Source organism: Oncorhynchus kisutch, linkage group LG6 (genome assembly GCF_002021735.2).
Source record: "Oncorhynchus kisutch isolate 150728-3 linkage group LG6, Okis_V2, whole genome shotgun sequence".
In the NCBI taxonomy this organism is placed as follows: Eukaryota; Metazoa; Chordata; class Actinopteri; order Salmoniformes; family Salmonidae; genus Oncorhynchus; species Oncorhynchus kisutch.
Genome location: NC_034179.2, coordinates 66,475,214 through 66,499,443, shown reverse-complemented (window position 1 = coordinate 66,499,443; position 24,230 = coordinate 66,475,214). Strand labels below are relative to the sequence as shown.

General features: G+C 46.3%; 1 protein-coding gene across 1 annotated transcript; it reads left to right on the top strand.

The window, feature by feature from the left end:
* Positions 1–489: 489 nt before the first annotated feature.
* LOC109893232 (collagen alpha-1(I) chain) lies at positions 490–22,237 on the top strand. Its single transcript, XM_031827213.1, has 47 exons — positions 490–705; positions 2,807–2,998; positions 3,522–3,544; positions 3,786–3,821; positions 4,926–5,018; positions 5,703–5,774; positions 6,317–6,361; positions 6,833–6,886; positions 7,373–7,426; positions 7,596–7,649; positions 7,834–7,887; positions 8,138–8,191; positions 8,307–8,351; positions 8,503–8,556; positions 9,160–9,204; positions 9,349–9,402; positions 9,973–10,071; positions 10,196–10,240; positions 10,419–10,517; positions 10,684–10,737; positions 10,907–11,014; positions 12,180–12,233; positions 12,404–12,502; positions 12,677–12,730; positions 12,876–12,974; positions 13,331–13,438; positions 13,713–13,766; positions 13,882–13,935; positions 14,136–14,180; positions 14,423–14,629; positions 14,848–15,009; positions 15,336–15,389; positions 15,885–15,992; positions 16,355–16,408; positions 16,543–16,596; positions 16,975–17,136; positions 17,329–17,436; positions 17,736–17,897; positions 18,115–18,222; positions 18,550–18,603; positions 18,721–18,828; positions 19,022–19,075; positions 19,214–19,321; positions 19,427–19,709; positions 19,950–20,140; positions 20,258–20,500; positions 20,910–22,237. Exons 1-47 carry the CDS (start codon positions 624–626, stop codon positions 21,054–21,056), a joined length of 4,350 nt encoding a protein of 1,449 aa, XP_031683073.1. The 5' UTR covers positions 490–623; the 3' UTR covers positions 21,057–22,237.
* The last annotated feature ends 1,993 nt before the right edge of the window (positions 22,238–24,230 follow it).

Here is a 24,230-nt window from a genome sequence, read left to right as displayed (position 1 = left end):
CATGCCCAATTTAGTGCCCAAGTTGATGTGGCACTTTTACTCGTAAAAGTAACACTGTGCTACAACTGTGCTACAACTGCAAAGCATTATTGACAACAAAATAACATCTGCCTGGAAACACACAAGCGAGGTGAGGAACATCATTTAAGTCCATTTCCTGTGCACAGCTCGTTTCTATTTAATTGCAACCCTGAAGAATCTACCGAAAGTGAGCTAGGTATCCGGGCCCTCCTCGCCAATCGACTTTTGGAGATGTCATGGCCTGTCGCCTGTCTAAGCCAGGATGAGATGGTTTTTAACAAAGCCTCCACCTTTTCTAGAAATATCAAGTTTCCTGGGACTTTAAGGTGAAAAAAGTGCATAAGACACCCCCTTTGCACTGATGGTAGGAGGGACTTTTTTTTAATGAACATGACCATGCTAGAGCTTTCTGGTGAAGCCAGCACCTCCCCACAAGTTTGGAATATAAAAGGCAGGGCAAAAAGTTTCTGTAGGCAGTAGGGAGTTTTCTGCGGGGTCTGGATTGGAAATACAGAGGACCGGACCCTACTTGTATGATTGGAGTCTAACGGAAAAAAAACTTCCCCCTCGCCTCAAAGAGTCTACATGTCTAATATTTAGCCATGTTCAGCTTTGTGGATATTCGGTTAGCGCTGTTGCTCAGCGCAACAGTGCTTTTGGCAAGAGGACAAGGCGAGGACGATCGTAAGTGTCACTTTTAAGTCTATCCTTGCCTCTGGTATGTGTTGTCTTAACGAAATCGATATGGAAAGACAGTGGGTTGATGGAAAAAAGTGGTTTTCATAGGGACAAGGTTTGCTGATGACTGAGCCAGTCTGATACATATGCATATTGGGATACATTTATATTCTTTATCTGTGGTAAGTGTTTATTGGATCCCTGTTTGTTTTTTGTTGTTGTGGGGCATTAATAAGGATAGCCTACCTCTTGCAACTTGAGCAGAGTGTATGCGCATCATTGCTCGTTGGCCTTCTCACGCTTTGGCACGTGCTTTTGGAACGAGTTGGTACAGGTTCCAAGGCTTTCCCTTCCACTCCTTATTTGATACCCTCGAGGTACATTTTAACAGCGGGAAATATTGGAATGCACGTAAGGGATAGAGGGGAAAGCCACAAGGCATGCCAGCTCTCTGCCCATTGGATTGAGTGGAATTGAATAGGCCTGTATGGCTCAACAGTCTGGAAATAAAGGATACAGGTGTTCAGTTGGTTATTAAACAATCATTTGTAGCCTGAGGCTAAATGTCAGCCAAGTAGAAAAAGAACAGGGTCATTCCTGAACGATGGAAATCTTGAACCTCGGGTTTTTCTAAATGGCATATGGCCTAGGATACAGTCATTCATCACACGTAGGCAATATATTTTCAAAAATAATTGTTTTACTTTTGTGGAAGAAAGAAAATAATACATTGACCTAAACATTGAAGGAGAGGACAAAGCATCATCATGCGCAAATTCCCTTGAAGAGTTTCAGGCTCAGTTATTTGGCCTAGGTAGCCACTTACAAAACGTTTATTATAATAGAGATAAAGGATAAGAACCGAATGCATTACCTCTAGACAAACTACATAATCCGTTTTAATGTATTGGATTATGGTGTCAACTTGTCTAGACTGGTTGAGTATAGGGTTTCTAGTTGCATCTGGGGCGGACAGATGTGCAAATTCGCTCTACGGCCCAGTAGCGCCACCATGTGGTTCTGACATGCAACTCCAACAATGGAATGCTTTAGACGCGCCACCTACCATCCCCTTTCATTTTTTTTAATGATAATTGAAAACACATTGAGACTTCGGAAACTTTCCACTGAGGGATAAAAGCTTGTTCTTGCCAAGCCGATAGTTTTCAATTATTTCAGCGGCGTTTGGAGGACAGCATTGACGACGTGGACCTTTTCCACTGACTGTTTCGCCCTCTACAGTCAAATTGTAGTAACTCCAGTGGACCAACATTGTTGGTTTGGACACAGGTAGGCGGGCCCACGGCCAAACGAAGACCACAAATTAGCCATCAATACAATATATAATATAGGCTATTTTAGGCCTAGTTCGAGCGCTAGCTGGGCTTACTTTGGAAATGCAATGTCTGGTTGGATATCTAACAATAAATAAACAAGCTCAAAACGAATTTTGAGGTAGTCAAGCCTGCTGAGTATACTACAAAGCAGGATCAATTAGTTAGCCAGCTAATTTGAATAAAATAAACTGAAATACTTAACGTTATTCATTTTCTGGTTCATTAAGAAAATAAATTGTTTCAGATTTAGGCAAGTTATCCGGGTAACTAATTGAGCCTACTTTGTAGTATACCCCTCAGGGATTGCTATTTTACATTTCAATAATATTTGTTAATATAAATGTAGGACATAGGCCTTACTTGAGTCGTTTTCCAGGCCTTCTGTCCTGTTGTTCATTCCAATCAAGGCATTACAAATACATTTGTCCTTTAGCACAGTGTTTCTTAACCCAAGTCCTTGAGTACCCCCAACAGCACACATTTTTTGTTGTTCCCCCTGACAAACTCACCTGAATGAACTTGTTGGGGATTAATGCTAGTTGACAAGTTGAATCAGGTCAGTTTGTCTGGGGCTAGAAGAAAATGTGTACTGTGGGGGTACTCGAGGACTGGAGTTGATTTAGCAGACACTTATATCCAGAGCGACTTGGTGAGTGCATACATTTTCGTATACATCACCTGGTCAAGGCGTCATCACATGGGCATCCGTGCCTTCCAAGTCGACATTGAAGGCAGTGTTCTGACCTATTTCCTCTCTGCGTCTTTCTCAGGCACCGCCGGCAGCTGTACGTTGGACGGTCAATACTACAACGACAGAGATGTCTGGAAACCCGAGCCATGCCAGATCTGCGTGTGCGACAGCGGCACGGTCATGTGCGACGAAGTTATCTGCGAGGACACATCCGACTGCCCCAATCCAGTGATCCCCCACGATGAATGCTGCCCCATCTGCCCCGATGACGGTACGCCGATTTCCTCCCGACGCAACGTTCACGGAGTTTACGTTACAGGCGCAGGCGCTTCCAGAGTCAGTTTTGAAAAGTTTTTCGAGGCCTCAGAGGGACTATGTGCTTTTACTTTTAAGGGGTTGGACAGCATTTTATGGATGGCCAACGAGGAATAAACTTGGATTTACCTTTATACCAATCACACCAGTCACTTTTTTCCCTTTTCCTCTGAAATGTGATGGGATACTCAGTGCTCCAGGCACATATTATGCGCATGACCAGTCTGGTGCCACTGCCACCTCCTAACTACCTTTGGCCTTCCTTTCAACTTTGACCTAGTCTTAAATTGGGCATTTTGTGTACATTTTCATTAGGCCTAGTTCAGAGATTGAAGGCCCCTATTAATTCTAAATCTAATAGCATAGGCCTTATGTACAATTTGAATAATCCCTACAAATATTTAAGTTGTTTACTGTTCAGACTATTTCAGATATTTCACATTTGAATCTAATTGTTTTTTTGTTTGTTGCTACCATAGGCTTCCAGGAGCCAAAGGTTGAGGTAAATATAATATTATCCTTATTGTTATTATCTATTAGATAAAACGTATAATTAGATTTGCTATTATTGTTAACGTTTAAAGTGGACTTTACATGTATTCTTTATTGTTGATTCATTATAAACACATCATTGCAACAAAACTATTTGATCTTGACTGCAAAACTAGTAAGGCCTTAGGACAATATGAACCACATCCTCATTGAGAATCATAACCTAATGCTACTATTTTCCCGTCAAATAGGGACCCCAGGGTGATCGTGGAGCCAAGGGAGAGCCAGTACGTTCCACTTCCTTATTCCTATCATGCCTTGTATTCACTTCCTGGGGGGCCAAAACCTAACAAACATGAGATGCATGCAAAAGCTCAAGTTACAGTCTTTCACCAATCCTCCTTTGACAGAGGTGTGTGGACGTTTTAAGGTTTGCACCTGTATCCCAAGTTAGGATTTGGCCATTGTGTTCTGGTGTATTTTTGTACTTGTGGTGCCTCTTGTCTCCGTTTTCAACGACAGCATCTTGCACATATCACTCATAATGACTGTTGTATTATCTCGTAATACTCATAGCAGAGTTTTGGCCGATAAGATATTAGCAATTAGTAGATTCTGCTTTTATATTGGTAATGGCTGACATGAGGTTAGATTATTATCGAAGGCAATGGATAGACATGTACATCCAGAGTCTTTGGGGTTTACTGGTGGAGCTAATTATTTAAATCTCAATTCATATTCTTCAATTGGTATAGATGCTATACTTACTCCAAAACCCAACCTGTCTAGATACCCATTTGGTGACTAGCATTTTGAGATATGTGCGGATTAGCAGCATATGCAGATATATTGCACATTTATTGAAATAGAAATACCATTTCTTAACTTGAATAGTTCTACTCCATTTCAAATTCATTTGAAGAATAATGTAGTTCTCACAATATCCGGGACAGTGACCGGTTGGCCCTAACCAAATACTTTTAAGTGGGTACAGTGTAGTGTTACAATCTTTCTGACTCAAGTCACTTGGGATTGTCTTATAACTGAGACAGTTGGATGGATGGATGGACAGACTGGTAGATACTTATAGAGTTGGATGAACAAAGAGAGAGATTGATGTATGGAAGGACAGATAGATAGCTAGACTAATGTACAAGTAATCTGAAGGTATCACAGATTTGACCACTCAATTTGCTCCTAATATACTAGGGGCCCTTATGCCTTGAGTTCACCCCAAACCCAAGCCTATGTTATCTTTTCCCTTGTCACTCTTCACTGATGCCTTATCCCCCATAGTTAACGATGAAGCCCTTTTCTATATTCAATGACTACTACTATGTCTCTGTGATAGTTCATCACTAACCAGCTTCTCTCTCTCGTCTCTACTGCAGGGACCTGCTGGTTTCCCCGGCAACGATGGTATTCCCGGCCAGCCCGGCCTTCCTGGACCCCCAGGCCCCCCTGGACCCCCTGGCCTCGGCGGAGTAAGTAGCTCAGGCCAAGATGGACGTTTAGCCCACTTAGTAATGACCCGGTGTCAGCTTTTTGACCCAGGTGGAAAGGTTAAACGGTTATGCGTTAGACAGAGGAAACTGATCCTAGATCAGAGATTAGGGGCAGCTTCTGTTGGGGGTTAGTAACTTAGATTTAAAGAAATGGGAGAAAGTGGCTAACTCTGACAGCTGGTAGGAGAACACAGCAACACCCTCTTATGATGTCACTTATCTTAACTTCACTGATCTCCATATAGTCTGGACAGGCTCCAAATACAGTTAGCGCAGTAAATACAACAGAAACTATTGTCTATTCAGAATGATAAACCTCCAGAAAGAGTACAGGCAAGAGCACGGGAGGTATAATGTTAAGCTATCCTGGTTAGAGTGCAGTGCAGTCTGTATTTCAGCACCAGGGCAGGTGGACAGCGCCCAGCCAGGAGTGGACAGGGAGGTCATGCCTAACACAGCTAGGGAACGCCAGAGAGGTAGTCACCCTGTAGATATGTAATGGATATGAACAGATCTCTCATTGATATGGACAGTCCTAGTGCCTTGCATTCTCTAGCCGTGTTAGGCCCATCCATATACTGTATGTCGAGATCACAGCACTGTTCTCCTGATTTCCAACACTGACTGACTGTAACACATCTTTCCCTTGTGTCTCCCCTACAGAACTTCTCCCCTCAGATGTCTGGTGGTTTTGATGAGAAGAGCGGTGGTGGCATGTCCATGCCCGGCCCCATGGTACGGACATACAACTACATAGAGCCTGTTGGCCCAGTAGTATCACTCACTCATGGAATCTGTTTGATGTACAGGCACTACCAAAAACTATGGCCATGAGACACTTTTACTCAGCAGAAGTCACACAAATTGACCTCTGTGGTACTCCACAGGTCACAGCAAATACTATCCCTTAAAAAATAAGATATTTTCATGTCTTATGTACCTCCATATTCCATAAACAGCTAATGTACATATTTGAGATATCTGCATAATCTTTGACTCATAATCTCCCTGTTACCACTGTTTAGATGCCGTGAAAAGTTACTGATACCACTATTCAAATATCACTCTTCCTGGTATGACTTTTGGGCATTAGAATGTATACTTTGGGAGGACTTTAACCCCCGCCCACCCAACCTTTGGTTGATCCTTTGGTCAGTTGGCTCCTTCTCAAAGATATATTCTAATAGGAAGACTGATCTCAAAGATATATTCTAATAGGAAGACTGATGTGATTGGTCAATAATTAACTGATTGTTTCTCTTCCTTTTGATTGACAGGGCCCCATGGGTCCCCGTGGTCCCCCAGGACCTCCTGGCTCAAGTGTAAGTATCCCTTCCCTTTGTGTTCTAGCTGTTTAAGTGACATTTGTCATGTAGGGGAAGAGACCTCGGGTCAACAGTCAAAAAGAGGTCAGTTTATGACCCTAGCTGAATTGCATGATGGGAGTGGAAGTCACTCTCGAGTTGTTTAATTGTAGGTGTGTTTTTTAAAGCATAAATGGTTCCTGACCATTTCTATTTAGTATCTGTTTAGTTCTTGTCATTTGCTTGCAGTTTTAGTGTCTGTCATTGGCTTTACTTTTAGACTTATTTGTATTGCTTTTTTGTTCAGTTTTTCTGTTGCTGTTACATTCAGTTTCAGTCTTCGATAACTATAATGATCGTGGGAATGTTTTACCCACAGGACTCATTCTCCCATATGCTCATAGCCCATTGACAACAGAACTAAACAATGTTGTTTTTTGGATGGATGAACATCATAGTCTGACATTGTCTCTTTGTCTCCCCCTACAGGGACCTCAGGGTTTCACTGGCCCCCCTGGTGAGCCTGGTGAGGCTGGTTCTTCTGTGAGTATCTTGTTCTGGAATCTTCCACAAAATGATACAACACCATCTCAATATCACCTCAGTATCTGAATCCCTCACAAACACGCACTTTGAGCTAAATTCTACACCATATTCTGCAGGGCAATACAATATCAAAAAGCAGAAAAATAAATCAATATACAATAGCTACACCCCCCCCCCCCCCCCCCACACACACACACACACACACACAACACAGATGCACACACACACACATCACCACCTTCCAATAGTATTTTGGCTGACCTACCTATTAATTATAGTTTCTAGATTAATGACAAATTATTCTAGATTATTTCCATTACTGACAAATTGTAATGATATTTCTCATATCAAGATATCTCTCTCACACACGCACACACACGCACACACACACACACACACACACACACACACACACACACACACACACACACACACACACACACATACACACAGCCTTCTCACCCAGTGGTTTATTTCTTACAGGGTCCCATGGGTCCCCGTGGTCCTGCTGGTCCCCCTGGCAAGAACGGAGATGATGTAAGTCACCAAGATATCCATCATTAAAATCGACCATTAAACATCTATGTCCCAGGACAATTTCTGGGTAAGATATTCATAAGGGGGATGGATTTGGAGCATAATTTATTCCTCACCTTGTCTCCATCCCTCTCCTTCCTTCCCTCCTTCCTACCCTCTTCCCATCCAGGGTGAGTCTGGCAAGCCTGGTCGCCCCGGTGAGCGTGGCGCTTCCGGCCCACAGGTGAGTCGCAATGTCATTCTAATGTCATTCCATACTCCATCCATCCATACACTCACTCTAGAACGTTAGTCTCAAGAGCAATAGCACCTAATGGTCAGACACCATGAGACATCTCATATACTTGAAGGGATGTTAAACCATCATAACACTCTTTCTTTTTTTCTCTCTCTTTCTTTCCCTCCAGGGAGCTCGTGGATTCCCCGGAACCCCCGGCCTTCCCGGCATCAAGGGACACAGAGTGAGTCACCGCACCCCCAAACTGTCCTGGTAGTAGTTCCTCTCCAGAACAGATCCAGGATCAGCTAAACGTCCCCATGTCTAAACTTAATCATGAAGGGGATGCACTTTAAACAGATCTTGGATCAGTGTCTGGTGGCAACATCAGCCTATACTTCAAAAATAGCAGCAATACAATCTGCCCTATTTTCCTCTCCTCTAATCTTGTCCTCTTTCCCTCCCTCTCTCTCCCTCTCTACTTCCTTCTCTAGGGATTCAGCGGTCTTGATGGAGCTAAGGGAGAGTCTGGCCCTGCTGGACCCAAGGTGAGAATCCTTCTCCTCCACCTCTCCTATGGATGTTGAAATCACACACCATCCCCCTTTCCCCTCTCTCGTCCCCCATTCACTGACCTGTCTGTGTCTGTTTGTCCTTCCTCAGGGAGAGGGTGGTGCATCCGGTGAGAACGGAGCCGCTGGAGCCATGGTGAGTCCCATCCTCCATTTTTGTCAGCAGACCTACAAAATAATATGAGTGTAGAGAGAGGATCACTAGCATTTTTAGCATTCTGCAGCAGTAGCAATGTGAATGGCAGCCATGATTACTTACCGTACCAATATCTCTCCCTCTCTTTTAGGGACCCCGTGGTCTGCCTGGTGAGAGAGGCCGTGCTGGTCCCAACGGAGCTGCTGTAAGTCAACCCCCCCCCCCCCCCCCCCCCCCCTGTAACCAGTTGTGGAAAAAGTATCCAATTGTCATACTGGAGGGAAAGTAAAAATACCTCAATAGTAGTACTTTAAAGTATTTTTACTTAAGTACTTTACACCACCCCCTGTAACAATAAACAAGGGGTGCAATATCATCATCACAACATAGTCCTATTGACAGAGACCCTGTTCCCGTAGCTCAAAGGTCATCACATTTCCCAAGACATTTTGTATGTCAGTCCAGGGCTAACTTGTTGGAAACAACCATTCTTACTCTCAATCTACAAAATGCCTCACAAACTGATTTACCTGAATGTCCTATATTGTTGAACATGCGCCTTGTAAAGCCTTGCATACTGGCCTCAGTAGGAAGCCATATTTTATATGTTCTAAAAAATTCAGTATGTCAGTTCATTCATTTTACAGTGTCATGTTGGATTCTGACATTGAAGGGTCAGCCATTTTGTTTGTTTACAATTGATGTTTACAGTTCAGCCATATTGGAATTGGACCCTGAAGGGTGGTAGCTGGTTGCATCTGACCCAGTTGTGCCTCTCTCTCTCTCTTTGTATCTTTCTCTCCTGCAGGGTGCTCGTGGTAACGATGGTGCTGCTGGTGCTGCTGGTCCTCCTGTAAGTACTAATGCCAGCTGTCTGTTCACACATACACAACCATCAACAGAAACATATTAGTACACAAGCACACTTATGCCATATTCATGATTTAGACTGTAACGCAATCCTCTCTCTCTCTCTCTTGTTTTCTTATATTTTTAGGGCCCCACTGGCCCCGCTGGTGCCCCCGGTTTCCCCGGTGGCCCCGGAGCCAAGGTAAGATTTCAACTTGCACCTAATCCGTGTTCACACACACCTGTATACCTTCTACCTTCTGTCCTCTATCCTCCACCCTCTACCCTCACCTCTAGTTCTTTCCCAGGGGGCCGTATTTAGAGAGGTAGATGAGAGAAAACATACAGTACATCCATTCTAGCACAAAAGAAAACAAAAAAACAACAATGGCAATAGTAATCTACATATTGCTGGGTTTCCAAGATAGTGGTATCCATTTGCACAACGCATGAAACCGTGTGTAGTTGGCTGCCAGTTGAAAGTATATCCAGCTTCACTATTGTGATTGTGCCATGCCATGTGACCTTGTGACTTTCAGAGGTCACATTGATTTATATGTGGATATGATTCTATTGAATGGCAGCATAGTCGAGTATTAGTACAGAACTACCATAGGGAAGTACTAGGGAGTAGGGTAGTGTAGTACACGAGTACTTCACTTGGTAGCAGTAGTACTACTTGAGTAGTACTTGTGCAGGGTAGTACTAGTACAATACTAGTTCCATGTTCTTTCTGTTCTTGCCCTGACCATATCTATCTTCACCCCAACAGGGAGAGGTTGGTGCCCAGGGAGCTCGTGGTGGCGAGGGACCCCAGGGATCCCGTGGAGAGGCTGGTAACCCAGGACCCGCTGGCGCTGCTGGCCCTGCTGTGAGTTTTACCCTCAAAACCTCTAGTGAAATACACCTCTGGACTGTGTGGGAGACTTGAAGTTGCATTTGTTATCCTTGTGAGAGACTTTCCCCTCTAACCCGTTGGTTTGTGTCTCTTGTAGGGAAACAACGGTGCTGACGGAAACCCCGGTACCAAGGGTGCCCCTGTAAGTATATACCTCACCTCACTCCTCAGTGAACTAGCCATTTTAGTTGTCATTGGTTTGTCTTGGTATTTGTTAAGAGTTCAACTTTGGAAATAACCAAGATTGTTGTCACTGACTGGTCTCTCAGTGATGATGAATCCAGGAAGTATATTGATTGTCTCTCTGCTGCCTCCTTTAGGGTTCTGCTGGTATTGCTGGCGCTCCTGGCTTCCCTGGACCCCGTGGACCCCCCGGACCCCAGGGAGCTGGTGGAGCTCCCGGACCCAAGGGTAACACTGTAAGTCCAGCTCTCTCTGACTTCTATCACCAAATATTGTAAATATATATAATGATATCTTATCTAAAGTTGCTGTTATAACTTGGTCAGAATACATAGACCATTGAGTGTTTCTATAACGACGATAATAATAATGATAATGATGTTTGTTATTTCTTCAACCTAGGGTGAGGTTGGTGCTAATGGAGCCAAGGGAGAGGCTGGTGCTAAGGGAGAGTCTGTAAGTACACCTTTTGACTTACTCAAATATGATCCACCAAGTCACCCATACCATGTACACTGTACACACATACTCTGTCAGCAGCCTATATGTCTCTGATCCACATCTCAGCACAATGCCTTGCCACCCTCAATTTCTCTGACCTCCATCTTGTTTCTCCATTACCCAGGGCCCCGCTGGAGTCCAGGGACCCGCCGGCCCTGCTGGTGAGGAAGGCAAGAGAGGGTCCCGTGGTGAGCCCGGTGCTGCTGGTGCCCGTGGAGCCCCCGGCGAGCGCGTAAGTAACCCAGATGGTCACACACTGTCCCCTCTTCATCATGCTGTTCTCCTGTTCTTTACATGTAGGAATCCCCCCATTCTCTTACACTTAGGACAGCCCGTTTCACTGTCCTCTTACCCCTTACTCTTAGGACAGCCCGTTTCACTGTCCTCTTATCCCTTACTCTTAGGACAGCCCGTTTCACTGTCCTCTTACCCCTTACTCTTAGGACAGCCCGTTTCACTGTCCTCTTATCCCTTACTCTTAGGACAGCCTGTTTCACTGTCCTCTTACCCCTTACTCTTAGGACAGCCCGTTTCACTGTCCTCTTATCCCTTACTCTTAGGACAGCCCGTTTCACTGTCCTCTTACCCCTTACTCTTAGGACAGCCCGTTTCACTGTCCTCTTATCCCTTACTCTTAGGACAGCCCGTTTCACTGTCCTCTTACCCCTTACTCTTAGGACAGCCAGTTTCACTGTCCTCTTACCCCTTACTCTTAGGACAGCCCGTTTCACTGTCCTCTTACCCCTTACTCTTAGGACAGCCCGTTTCACTGTCCTCTTATCCCTTACTCTTAGGACAGCCCGTTTCACTGTCCTCTTATCCCTTACTCTTAGGACAGCCAGTTTCACTGTCCTCTTACCCCTTACTCTTAGGACAGCCAGTTTCACTGTCCTCTTACCCCTTACTCTTATGACATCCAGTTTCACTGTCCTCTTACCCCTTACACTTAGGACAGCCAGTTTCACTGTCCTCTTACACCACATGTCCTCCAATCTTTTAGTTTTAGATTACCCTCCCCCTGCCTCAATAAACCCGTTTAGTCTTTTTATAGTCTTTTTTTAGTATTTTCATACATTGCTTACTTCCTCACAGTACAGCTAGTGTTGGCACACGCATTCACAATGATGATATCTCTATGACTATTCCATCACATAAATAATCACATTTTGACTCATGAATGCTTAGCTCGTTGGAACCAACATCTAGTTAACAACCTCTCTGTCACCCTCTCCCTGATGTTTCACCTCATTTGGCCACCAGAGGGCAGTGAGCGCTGAGCAGTAATGTAGTGTTACTGAATGGTTGTGTTATGGTGCTGAGGTAGCAGTAATGTTCTGGTACTGACTGAGTGACGGTGTTGAGGTATTGACCTGTGTTGTGTTTGTCGCCCCCTACAGGGTGGCCCTGGTAGCCGCGGTTTCCCTGGCTCTGATGGAGCTGCTGGCCCCAAGGTGACTACACACACACACACCTGGAACAGACACACATCCACACCTGCAACACCCACCCACTTGTTCAAATGTATATACTACAGAGCACCACCAAATGTTGTTACATTCTATGGTTACTAGCTAAGTACAGCAAACTCATCACTCCATCTCTCTCTCTCCCTCCATCACAGGGTGGCCCTGGTGAGCGTGGTGGCGCCGGAGTTGCTGGAGCTAAGGGTAACACTGGTGAGCCTGGCCGCAACGGCGAGCCTGGTATGCCTGGATCCAAGGTGAGTTAGACAGGGGATCGGTCTCAGATCACAGGACCTTTGTTATACTCAACAACTAATAGATACTAGATGAATGAAACGCATATATTCATGCTAATATGGCATATCAAGGTATGTTATGTACCTGACCTTTGCCCTCTCACCTTTGCCCCCCCCCCTTCCTCCCATCTCTAGGGTATGACTGGTAGCCCTGGCAGCCCTGGTCCCGATGGCAAGACTGGCCCCTCTGTAAGTTCCTCAGCTACAGATTCACCTGACCCTCACGACACCAATTCAACGACACTGAAAGACACTGATAAAGACAAAGACCTATGGCTACTTAGGTAGCCCGATATCACTCTGGTCACTGACTCTCTACCCTCTCCTGTGAAAGGGTGCCGGTGGTCAAGATGGTCGCCCCGGACCTCCCGGCCCCGTTGGAGCCAGAGGCCAGCCCGGAGTCATGGGATTCCCCGGACCTAAGGGAGCCGCTGTGAGTAACCCTCTCTCGTGCTGCTCTCACTCGGGCGCAATATTTTACGGGCTAATTCGAGAAATTAGATCTGAAATTGCTAGGAAACAATGTATCAGTGGAGGCTGCTGAGGGGGAGGAAGGCTCGTAACAATGGGGGGAATGGAGTCAATGGAATGGTATCAAACATATGGATTCCATGTGGTTGATACCATTCCATTGACTCCATTCCAGCCATTAGTATGAGCCGTTCTCACCTCAGCAGCCTCCACTGCAATGTATGATATAGTTGTCCATAGCCTAAAACCTAGGTTTCAGTATACAGTATTGCTCTCTGATGGGAAATGAGCTAATGGGTAATTGTTTTTGTCCTGTAGGGTGAGGGTGGCAAGCCTGGTGAGAGAGGAGTCATGGGACCTGGTGGCGCTGTTGGCGCTCCCGGCAAAGATGGTGATGTTGGTGCTCCTGGTGCCCCCGGTGTTGCCGTAAGTTCACTTCCAGCATCCCACAGTGCTTCACACACAGAGCTTCATTCTTCAGCATTGCCTGCACTGTGTCAAACTTGCACACAAGCAAACACACTATCACTAATACAAGCCAGCATGGAATCTCCTAGGAGACTGCAAAACCACTCAGTTTGTTTTTGCTTACATTATATGGGGGTAACTCCATCCACTACCAAGGTGTAGCACCCACCATTAAGCCGGTCACACTGATTTTCCTAACCGATTCTCCTCTTCCTTCTTCTCCTCCTCATAGGGACCTTCTGGAGAGCGAGGCGAGCAGGGAGCCGGTGGCCCCCCTGGATTCCAGGTACAGCACTGAACTATGGGAAATTATCAGCATCTGACCAATCACAGATCTCCACCTACTTCAGGACCTCTGGCCCTGGCCTCACCTGTCTCTCTCTTGTCTCTTTGTATAACAGGGACTTTCAGGACCCCAAGGTGCTATTGGTGAGACTGGCAAGCCCGGAGAGCAGGTAAGAATACTACAGGAGTACAGCATCTTTGGTGTCACTCACTTCCCCATGCCTTGTCCTTGGTACTCATCACTACATGACACTTGACTTCCTGACAAGATTTGTGACTTGACAATGCTAATCTCAAATCTGTAATTGTGATCTCTAATATCCTCTCTCCTCTCTCTCTCTCTCTCTCTCTCTCTCTCTCTCCTATCTAGGGTCTGCCCGGTGAGGGTGGTGCCCCTGGTTCCGCTGGATCCAGAGTGAGTATCCCAGAATAATAATCACATCACTTCCTGGGTGGTAGACTGCTACAGCTACACTGTAGCCTAGCGGCCTAGCCAAACAAGACAACGACTAACAGCTAAAGCAGCAACAGACTAGCACCCAGCCGACCCAGGCTAAAGACATTAGCATTGACATCGATAACCTCCTTCATCTTATATACATGTGATGTGATGTACTGGAACCAAAGCTGATGCCCTCTCTTCTCTCCATACCCCAGGGTGACAGAGGCTTCCCCGGTGAGCGTGGTGCCCCCGGCCCATCCGGACCCTCTGGTGCCCGTGGCTCTCCTGGCTCTGCTGGTAATGATGGTGCTAAGGGAGAGGCTGGTGCCGCGGGAGCCCCCGGTGGCCAGGGACCCCCTGGCCTGCAAGGAATGCCCGGAGAGCGTGGTGCTGGTGGTCTGCCAGGCCTGAAGGGAGACAGAGTGAGTACCGGTGCTGCCCTTCAATTGTCATCCGCCATGCCTAAATTCATGTTCATCAGTAGGCCTTGACTTCATACTTCTGTGGCACTCGGTGGCATACCCTCCATCCATCCAAACTTCCACTTGCATTACAGTGGACTTGACTGAGTCCATTTGTCTCTGTATCTGCATAACCCACAGCTTACAATACTAACTCAGCTACTCTTGTGTTTTTACAGGGTGACCAAGGAGTCAAGGGTGCTGATGGCGCCGGTGGTAAGGATGGCGTCCGTGGTATGACTGGCCCCATCGGACCCAACGGCCCTGCTGGCTCTCCTGGTGATAAGGGAGAGACTGGCGCTCCTGGAGCTGTTGGACCTTCTGGTGCCCGTGGTGCACCTGTGAGTACCTCAGGCCCACCCTGTCACCATCTAACCACAGACATGACACAAAGACCTAAAGACATAGCTCCACATGCATCCCTACCACGGGCATCGCTCTATGGGAGTTAGCCTTGAAGCTTCGAATAGGGACCACGTTGCCACAATGCACGAAGTAAAGTAGAAAACGGTGCCGGAACGTACCGAGCACCAAAGCGAGCAATAAAGAATGAAACCGAAGTAGAAATAAAGGCGTATAGAAGAATGAACTTACCCACACTCATGTGATGCTAGTCCCTGACCTGTAACACACTCCTGACCTGACTAACCCTAACCTTCTCTCCCAGGGTGAGCGCGGTGAGTCTGGTGCCCCCGGACCCGCCGGATTCGCTGGGCCTCCTGTAAGTACACACACCTCTTTTACCTGTCCTCATTTCACACCGAAATCACTTCTCAATCCACACAGAAAACACTTCTCAATCCACACAGAAAACACTTCTCAATCCACGCAGAAAACACTTCTCAATCCACACCGAAATCGCTTCTCAATCCACACCGAAATCGCTTCTCAATCCACACAGAAAACGCTTCTCAATCCACACAGAAAACGCTTCTCAATCCACACAGAAAACACTTCTCAATCCACACAGAAAACACTTCTCAATCCACACAGAAAACACTTGTCAATTCACTCAGAAATCCGTTGCCAGTTCAAACAGACATCGGTTGTCAATCAAGATGATGGCTCGTAACACCTTGCACACTATGACAAATCTAAATTCGCTGGCATTAAACGAGACAGGCTTATCTTATCATAGCATCCAGTCTAGACGGGACCTCCACACTAATCTGCTCTACATTCACTCAATCACTTCTTCTTCTCTCGCCTCCTTCAGGGTGGTGATGGTCAGCCTGGTGCTAAGGGAGAGGCCGGAGATAACGGTGCCAAGGGTGACGGTGGTGCCCAAGGACCCGCTGGACCTACTGGAGCCCCTGGACCTCAGGTATAACACGTGGGACTGACCACTGAGTACCCACCCTGACCCATCTTAAATGGTTCTCTGTAGCTCAGTTGGTAGAGCACGGCAGTTGCAACGCCAGGATAGTGGGTTTGATTCCCGGGACCACCCACATGTAAAATGTATGCACGCGTGACTGTAAGTCACTTTAGATAAAAGCATCTGCTAAATGGCATATATTATTATATAGTTCTTTATTGATACGCATTCAAATGAATTCCACTATCATAGCCCTACAGCGGTGCTCTCAGTGCTGTTATATTGGTCTACCCGGTAAGACCACAGTATCACAGAGGTGTTTGTGTTTCCTCTTGTTTACTGACTGAAGCACTGCTGTATCCACACAGGGTCCTGCTGGGAACACCGGAGCTAAGGGCGCCCGTGGTGCTGCTGGTCCCCCTGTAAGTAGCTTTTTTATCTTATCCTCCCAACATCTCTCATCTGTCTGACTGTACAAGGTAGCATTTGCAAAGTAGAATCATGCTTCCCACTCTGATACGCTAGGTTGACCAGTGCCTCTCTTTTCTCTCCTTAGGGTGCCACTGGTTTCCCCGGTGCCGCTGGTAGAGTTGGACCTCCCGGCCCATCGGTAAGTACTTCTTTCTCTACCACCATTCCATTCGAACTGAACCATGTCCATCCTCCATCAATATACCAGTCAATGCCCCGGATCTGGCCATAGGTTCCAGATTTAACCGTAGGCTAACACTAAGCAAGCAAACAGCTCGATTATAGCTTAAGACAGCAATCCCACAACACAACGGCACAACTATCAATACAACATGTTATTGTGCAACCAACCCAAGACACAACGGCATTGCACGATGCCCAAACAAGCATCTAGCTAGGCGTTAGCTCAGCATTTGGTTGATCCCAATACTGTCATCGATAACAGCCATTGATACAGGTTTATTCAGTCAACTTCAGCCTCGTCTCACACTCAACCATCATCTCCTCTTTCTTTCAGGGCAACAACGGACCCCCCGGACCCCCAGGCCCTGGTGGAAAGGAAGGACAGAAGGGTAACCGTGGTGAGACTGGCCCCGCCGGTCGTCCTGGTGAGCTTGGAGCTGCCGGACCCCCTGGTGCCCAGGGAGAGAAGGGACAGCCTGGTGGAGATGGTCCCAATGTAAGTACCCTTTTTTGGGGGGGGCTGTCACTGTCACCATAACAAAGTAACACTCTGAGCCCTAAACTGACAAGAGAGAACAATACAAATACTCCGTTTGGAGTGCACCTGTAACACACACCGCTGGAGTTGAGATCTGACGCTTTAGAAAAGGGACACCTCAATGACCCATTCTCTCTTTCTCTCCTACAGGGACCCTCTGGAACTCCCGGACCTCAGGGTATCGGTGGACAGCGTGGTATTGTTGGTCTGCCCGGACAGAGAGGCGAGCGCGGTTTCCCCGGCCTCGCCGGACAACTGGTCAGTGCCTCGGAGTGCTATAGTTCTAGAACGTTAAAGGGCGTTAGGCTTTTGCAAGAGGAGGCAGTGTTCACGCTGGATATCCCTCGTTTTCAATAAGGCAGTGGCTAGGTGGTGTATAAGCCTGCCGCGATGATGCCAAAGGCCCTCTGTGCTATCTCTGCCAAGATGGCAGCCGACAAGTGCAACGCTCTTGCAGTAGCTTATTCATAGAGTACAGTTGTCATTGCGCTACATCAGTAGTGGTACTCCTGTGTTATGGTTGAGGTCTAACCCTGTTCTCTTATTTCCTGCTTTAGGGAGAGCCTGGCAAACAGGGACCTGGTGGCCCCTCTGGTGAGCGTGGACCCCCCGGACCCATGGGCCCCCCTGGACTGGCTGGCGCACCTGGTGAGCCTGGTCGTGAGGGAACTCCTGGTAACGAGGGATCTTCTGGTCGCGATGGTGCTGCTGGACCCAAGGTGAGAGCTATGCTTGTACACATGTCCTCAAGACAGAGTCAATCCCTTCACTTTGGGAACCAGCCTGTTGGCATACTGTAAGACAATCTACACTGGGCACCATTACACGACTACTTGCATGGCTGAAATAGGCATCACATACTGTAAAGTATTGGGATTATGTCAGGAGTTTGATCTTCTCTTGGCCCGTCTCTGTTCCCCTCTGTCTTGCCTATAGGGAGAGCGTGGTGAGTCTGGTGTTGCCGGTGCTTCCGGTGCCCCCGGGCCCCCTGGTGCCCCTGGATCTGTCGGCCCTGCTGGAAAGTCCGGTGACCGTGGAGAGTCTGTAAGTGTCCAGATCCTCAGCCATTACTCCCTTAGACTGGCGAGGAATACGTAACTGGGAGCAATTCAGACTTGATGATGTTCAGAGACCTTACTGTATGTCGAAAGCGGTTGTTGCCTCAAAATGGCCGCCCGTCGCACAGTAACTAGTTTTAAGGCTCTAGAAGGGGTTGATGTCTTAGTTTGTAGTCCTGTTAGAATACAGCATATACTGGAGCTCCTAGTAGTTGAGCTACATAGTCTTTATGACATGCCATCGAGTTGGGTTTATCAACTGAATTGATTGTCATAATCTCTTTCTCTCTCTTTCCCTTTCTCTCTTCTTCAGGGTCCTGCTGGCCCCGCTGGTATTGCTGGCCCTGCTGGTCCCCGTGGCCCATCTGTACGTATATGTTCCATCACAGATTCATAAAACCATCACGATGAATACAATGTTTGCTCATCCACTCTGAGTCTGAGGAAAGGGTATACTGAACACACCTGTCCTATTCCCACCCAGGGGCCCGCTGGAGCTCGTGGAGACAAGGGAGAGTCTGGCGAGGCTGGAGAGCGAGGCATGAAGGGACACAGAGGATTCACTGGCATGCAGGGACCCCCTGGCCCCTCTGTGAGTACCCCTACTGATTACAAATCAAAAATAATAACAACACACAAGTGACTCCAGCAGAATCAAGGGAAATGGGTCGCTACACACAAGGAAGAGATAACACAAAACCTAGCAAGTGGGAAAAATCAACCTTCTCCCTGTAATATTGTGGTTTGATACAACAGGCACCTAAATCTATTGTTTCTGCCCATAGGGACAATCTGGAGAGTCAGGACCTGCTGGAGCCTCTGGCCCCGCTGGACCTAGAGTGAGTATGACCCACACTATGACAACAGTCACACAACTATCAACACAGCAACGTTATGACTGTGGATCACTTCTCTGGTGACAATATGATGTGGATAGTCTACACTGTATTATTAAGCTATGGCTCTCCCTACACTAGGGACCTTCTGGATCAGCTGGTGCCGCCGGTAAGGATGGTATGAGCGGTCTGCCCGGCCCCATCGGACCTCCCGGACCCCGTGGTCGCTCAGGAGAGATGGGACCCTCCGTAAGTCACTTCAACCACTTCAAAATCAAAATATTTTGCTCCTAGTACTTCTCTTATTCTTCATCACATCCTAACTTGGTTGGCCTTTGCTTCCTCCACATATAGGGACCCCCTGGCCCTCCCGGTCCCCCTGGCCCCCCCGGACCTCCCGGCGGTGGATTCGACATGGGCTTCATTGCTCAGCCTGCTCAGGAGAAGGCCCCCGATCCCTTCCGTCACTTCCGCGCCGACGACGCCAACGTGATGCGCGATCGCGACCTGGAGGTAGACACCACCCTCAAGAGCCTGAGCCAGCAGATTGAGAACATCCGCTCTCCCGAGGGCACCAAGAAGAACCCCGCCCGCACCTGCAGAGACCTGAAGATGTGCCACCCCGACTGGAAGAGCGGTGAGTTGGACCCCTCGCTAGACTTTGGTTGCTCGCTCCTCATTAGTCAAGAAATTGCTTGGGCTTTGAGGAAAGCATGGAGCTGTATTGGTTTGGACAAGTTTTGGCGTAATGTGTAAAGACATCTTCAGTAGACACAAGCTCTTTTAGTTTCTGTTGAGTCCTGCTGTCTGTGGATTCTCAAAACGACCACAATCACAGTGGATGTTCTTGACGCGATCCACTCTCTTCTCCATGCAGGCGAGTACTGGATCGACCCCGACCAGGGCTGCACCCAGGACGCCATCAAGGTTTACTGCAACATGGAGACCGGCGAGACCTGCGTCTACCCCACCGAGGCTGATATCCCCAAGAAGAGCTGGTACACCAGTAAGAACATCAAGGAGAAGAAGCACGTCTGGTTCGGCGAGGCAATGACCGATGGCTTCCAGGTGAGAACCTCGGCGTGACAACCTGGGCCGTTGGGAAAAGAGGACCCTAATTGCACTATTCTCTCGGGTGACGAGTCCTTGATGCTAACTCTTATCTGGTTCTCCTTTCCCTCACAGTTCGAGTATGGCAGCGAGGGCTCCAACGCTAAGGATGTTAACATCCAGCTGACCTTCCTGCGCCTTATGGCCACCGAGGCCAGCCAGAACATCACATACCACTGCAAGAACAGCATCGCCTACATGGACCAGCAGTCCGGCAACCTGAAGAAGTCCCTGCTTCTCCAGGGCTCCAACGAGATCGAGATCAGAGCCGAGGGCAACAGCCGCTTCACATACAGCGTCACCGAGGATGGCTGCACGGTGAGTCCTCCTTCCGTCTGTTACCTACTCTCTGCTGTATCTTAGGCTGTGTCCGCTCAGGAACTTCTCTCAAAAGAATCCTTCCTCTCAGGGATGGTTGGAGAGAGAATTCTCGCCTCTAAAAGAGGTAGTTGGTGTAAGACTGTGGGCATGAGCAGCAGTCGTCTTGGAAAGGGCTTTTGGGATTATGGTGTTAATGTCGGACAAGGGTCTCACTGGTTGGAAGCAGATGAGGGTTTGATGTGAGGGGCTTTGTGATCTGGGATGATATTCTTCCATCACTTGGTATAAAGGGCTTTTTCCAGGAGCCGTCTTTTGAAAGGGGGAAGGGAGGGAATGATTTTAAATGGATTGGGAAATGCAACTATGGATTCTGATTGTGCCTTTTTCATCTTCTTTCTCATCACAGTCGCACACCGGTGCATGGGGCAAGACAGTCATCGACTACAAGACAACGAAAACATCCCGTCTGCCTATTATTGACATCGCTCCTATGGACGTTGGTGCACCCAATCAGGAATTTGGCATTGAAGTTGGCCCAGTCTGCTTCTTGTAAAAAAGAAATCTGGACTTGAAATTGTTTGTGTGTGTGTATGTTTTTTTTCTAGCAGTCATCCCTCTCAACCCTTTTCTATGCATTTTTTAAAAACCCTAGAGTTACATTTGGCCGTTCAAAAATGGTCCACTTGCTTAAAACTGCACTTCTGAAGACAGTGGTTGTGTCATCAAGCTTTTTTACCACCACCATCAACACCGAGGATACTTTAGAAGACTCAATGGTTTCACTGGCAAAAAGAAAATAATATATACTTGTAAAGTGTAAAATCCCCCCCCCTGGAGTTTGACAGAAAAAAAACATCCCAGATACAGGTGACTTTTTTTTACCACTGCGGAAGGACAATGAAAAAGAAAACCAAATGCTTTGTACCACTTTCAGGTGATGTCAAATAAATCTTAAAAATGACAGTGAAGTGTCTTGTTGTTGTACCCACCTGGAGAAGCAGTTGTTCCTTCTGAAGTCACACAAAAGCAGCATTAGAGACATGGGTTCAACTTCTTTTTTAATCTTATGGCTACCTCAAAAAAGAAATCCACCGTTACCCAGTGTTAGTGAAGCCCAGGTTAGATTTTACACGGCAGAAGTATGGTTGAAAGCAACAGCTGCAAAAGGTGATATTCTTCAAGAGGTCCTGACAATGGAGGGTGATCAAAATTGTGCTACTATGTTGTCATTCTTGCTTGCAGGACCTTCGGTGCTAAATTAGCAGATTATCTTGATGTCAGTCATAACAGATGTGTTTCAAGTGTTCGGCTAAGATCTCTGCAACAGAGGCATAGCAAGAGGTATACTGTAGTTAGGATGCACACAGTCCTGTCTAGTGTAGAATGAGCAGGTGGATTTGTTGTCTTTTGTTTTTAACATCTTTTGACACTTTTTGGTTGTTGTTTGTTTCGTTTTGAAATCCCCCCTTTTGTTGTCCAATTGCTTCTAGCAGTACCCCTCTTTCACCCCCCATTGTTTTAGTTTTTTAGTTTTGTTTTCTTATTTTATGCGAAGGGTTTTGGAAAAAAATTGAACACAGAAAAAATTGAAATATCAAATTATGAGCGAAGCAGACACACCGTTGGGGGATTAAAACAAGAGGATCTGTACCTATTTTGTATATGTATAAAAATTTGAGATGTTTTTAATTATTTTGGATGCTGAAATAAAGCATGTTAAAGTGGTCTACCTTATGTTTGTCAGACATGATCTTGACTATTCCCTGACTGCCCAATGGACTTGAATGAGGCACAGCTTGCACCTGTTACAGTTGTTTTGACTGAAAGGAAGATTAAAGAAAATCTCAGAAATGTTTGCCTCTGAAAATGATATGCTCCTCAGAACCAGGTAACATTTAAGGTGGAACCGTGTCCAAGTCAACAATTAGGCTAAAGTAAAAACACGTGGTGGCCATTGTTAGTGTTAAAGACAGTTCAATAGTACAAACACAGAACAGAAGCTGGATACTTCATTACTCTACCTTTACAACATAGGCTAAATGGGTTCATCCTTTTTTCAAACTTAAATCCGCTCAGGGCAAAATCCAGTTTGAAGATGAATATCCAAGACATTTGACCTCAGTCCCCCACGCTGTTCGTCTCCTTTCGACGTGGTAAATTAAAATAGATGTTCCATTCTGTTCTGTCAAGTATATCCACCCGTGATAACCATCCACATTGGCGCTCCCTTGGAGACAACACCTCTGTATGCAGTGGTCACAGTTTACGCATTGATGTTTACGCATCCGTCGGCAAAAGCAAAACCGCGTCACAATTGGAATCCAATTTGTTTCAAGCATAGTGGATCTGAAATAGAAGAAAAATATACAAGAGGATAGCCATCCGTAAGACATTCTCTCCGATGAGCATTCAGTTGTGGAGAACCAGCACCATAGTCTAACCATCTCTGCCTTTCAGAGGCACACTATTCAGCTGGGCTCTACTCTACCAGTTAGCCCTGAGTTGGCTTTACAAAGGGACCGATTGTCCAACCTGTTGTGTCAGCAGGCAGCAGCATAGTAGGCGGCTACCCCCAAATTCCGGAGGACTATAAGGGTTTTATTTAGTCTGTAAATTCCAACTTTTGGACTCACATTTCTCGGATATGCAACATCAATGCTAAACACAAATAACAGCTTTTTGACTAAATAATATAGTTTGGGTAGGCTAGTCTGTTTTGGTTTTCCTGCTTGTACTCAATTTTGTAGACGGAGTGGTGGCCTGGGGATGGGGTACGTTTAGATTTTGAGAGGGGGTGAAGATTCATGATGGAATATTGCGAAATTGGATAATTCATTCTGTAAATGAATGCCCTTGTAATTTCGCTCTAGAAGGATCTTTATAACAATGTTATAATCATTGTTCAATAAAAGATAATTAGCTTATTTTTCTCCTATATTGTTGATATTCTCTATACCCTGTCTCAATCTGGACTTCATGTCAAGAAAAGTGTGACAACATGCAGGTAGGCAGGCACATCCACACACAAGCACACACACGTTTGTTTTACTATCCTTGTGGGGACCAAATAATTTATTCCCATTTAAAAATCCTATTTTTCCTAACCCCTAACTGTAACCCAAACCCCTACACCTAACCCTAACCCTAACTATAACATCTAACCCTAACCCTAACCCTAACTATAACATCTAACCATAAACCTAAGACCTAACCCTAATTCGAACTCTAACTCTAATACCTAACCTTACCTAACTATAAACTTAATTGTAACCCTAACCCTAAATCTAACCCGTAAGCCTAAAATAGCCTTTTCCATGGGGAGACTGGTGAAATGTCCCCAAATCACTGTGAGGATTTCTGGTCCCCATAAGGATAGTAAAACACACACACATGCACACGCACAAACACACACACACAGATCCTTAAAGCCACATTCTGTATGTAAAATTCCAGTCATTGGAATTGATGAGATTATTACTGTCTTGTTTTACCACAAACCATGCTTGTTTTAGTAAGTTGTGTTGCTTTCATTACATGTCATGCACCAGGCCCAGATCCTGTATATTGGCCATAGAAATGAAGTAGATCAACTATTTGCATTGCATGAATTTGCATTTGCTCTGTTGTTTCCATTTTTGTTCGTGACCAACTCTTTGATTCACGGTGGGCATATTGTTTTTGTGCCGTTTGTTTGTAGAGCGCAGTTTTTTAAATAATGTCAACAGAG

Bases quoted from the DNA above. Each gene is read 5' to 3' on its own strand.
- LOC109893232 (XM_031827213.1), top strand. From the start codon at position 624: ATGTTCAGCTTTGTGGATATTCGGTTAGCGCTGTTGCTCAGCGCAACA. The intron at 14,630-14,847 runs GTGAGTACCGGT...GTGTTTTTACAG, and splicing joins CAGGCCTGAAGGGAGACAGA to GGTGACCAAGGAGTCAAGGG. The intron at 19,322-19,426 runs GTAAGTCACTTC...CTCCACATATAG, and splicing joins CAGGAGAGATGGGACCCTCC to GGACCCCCTGGCCCTCCCGG.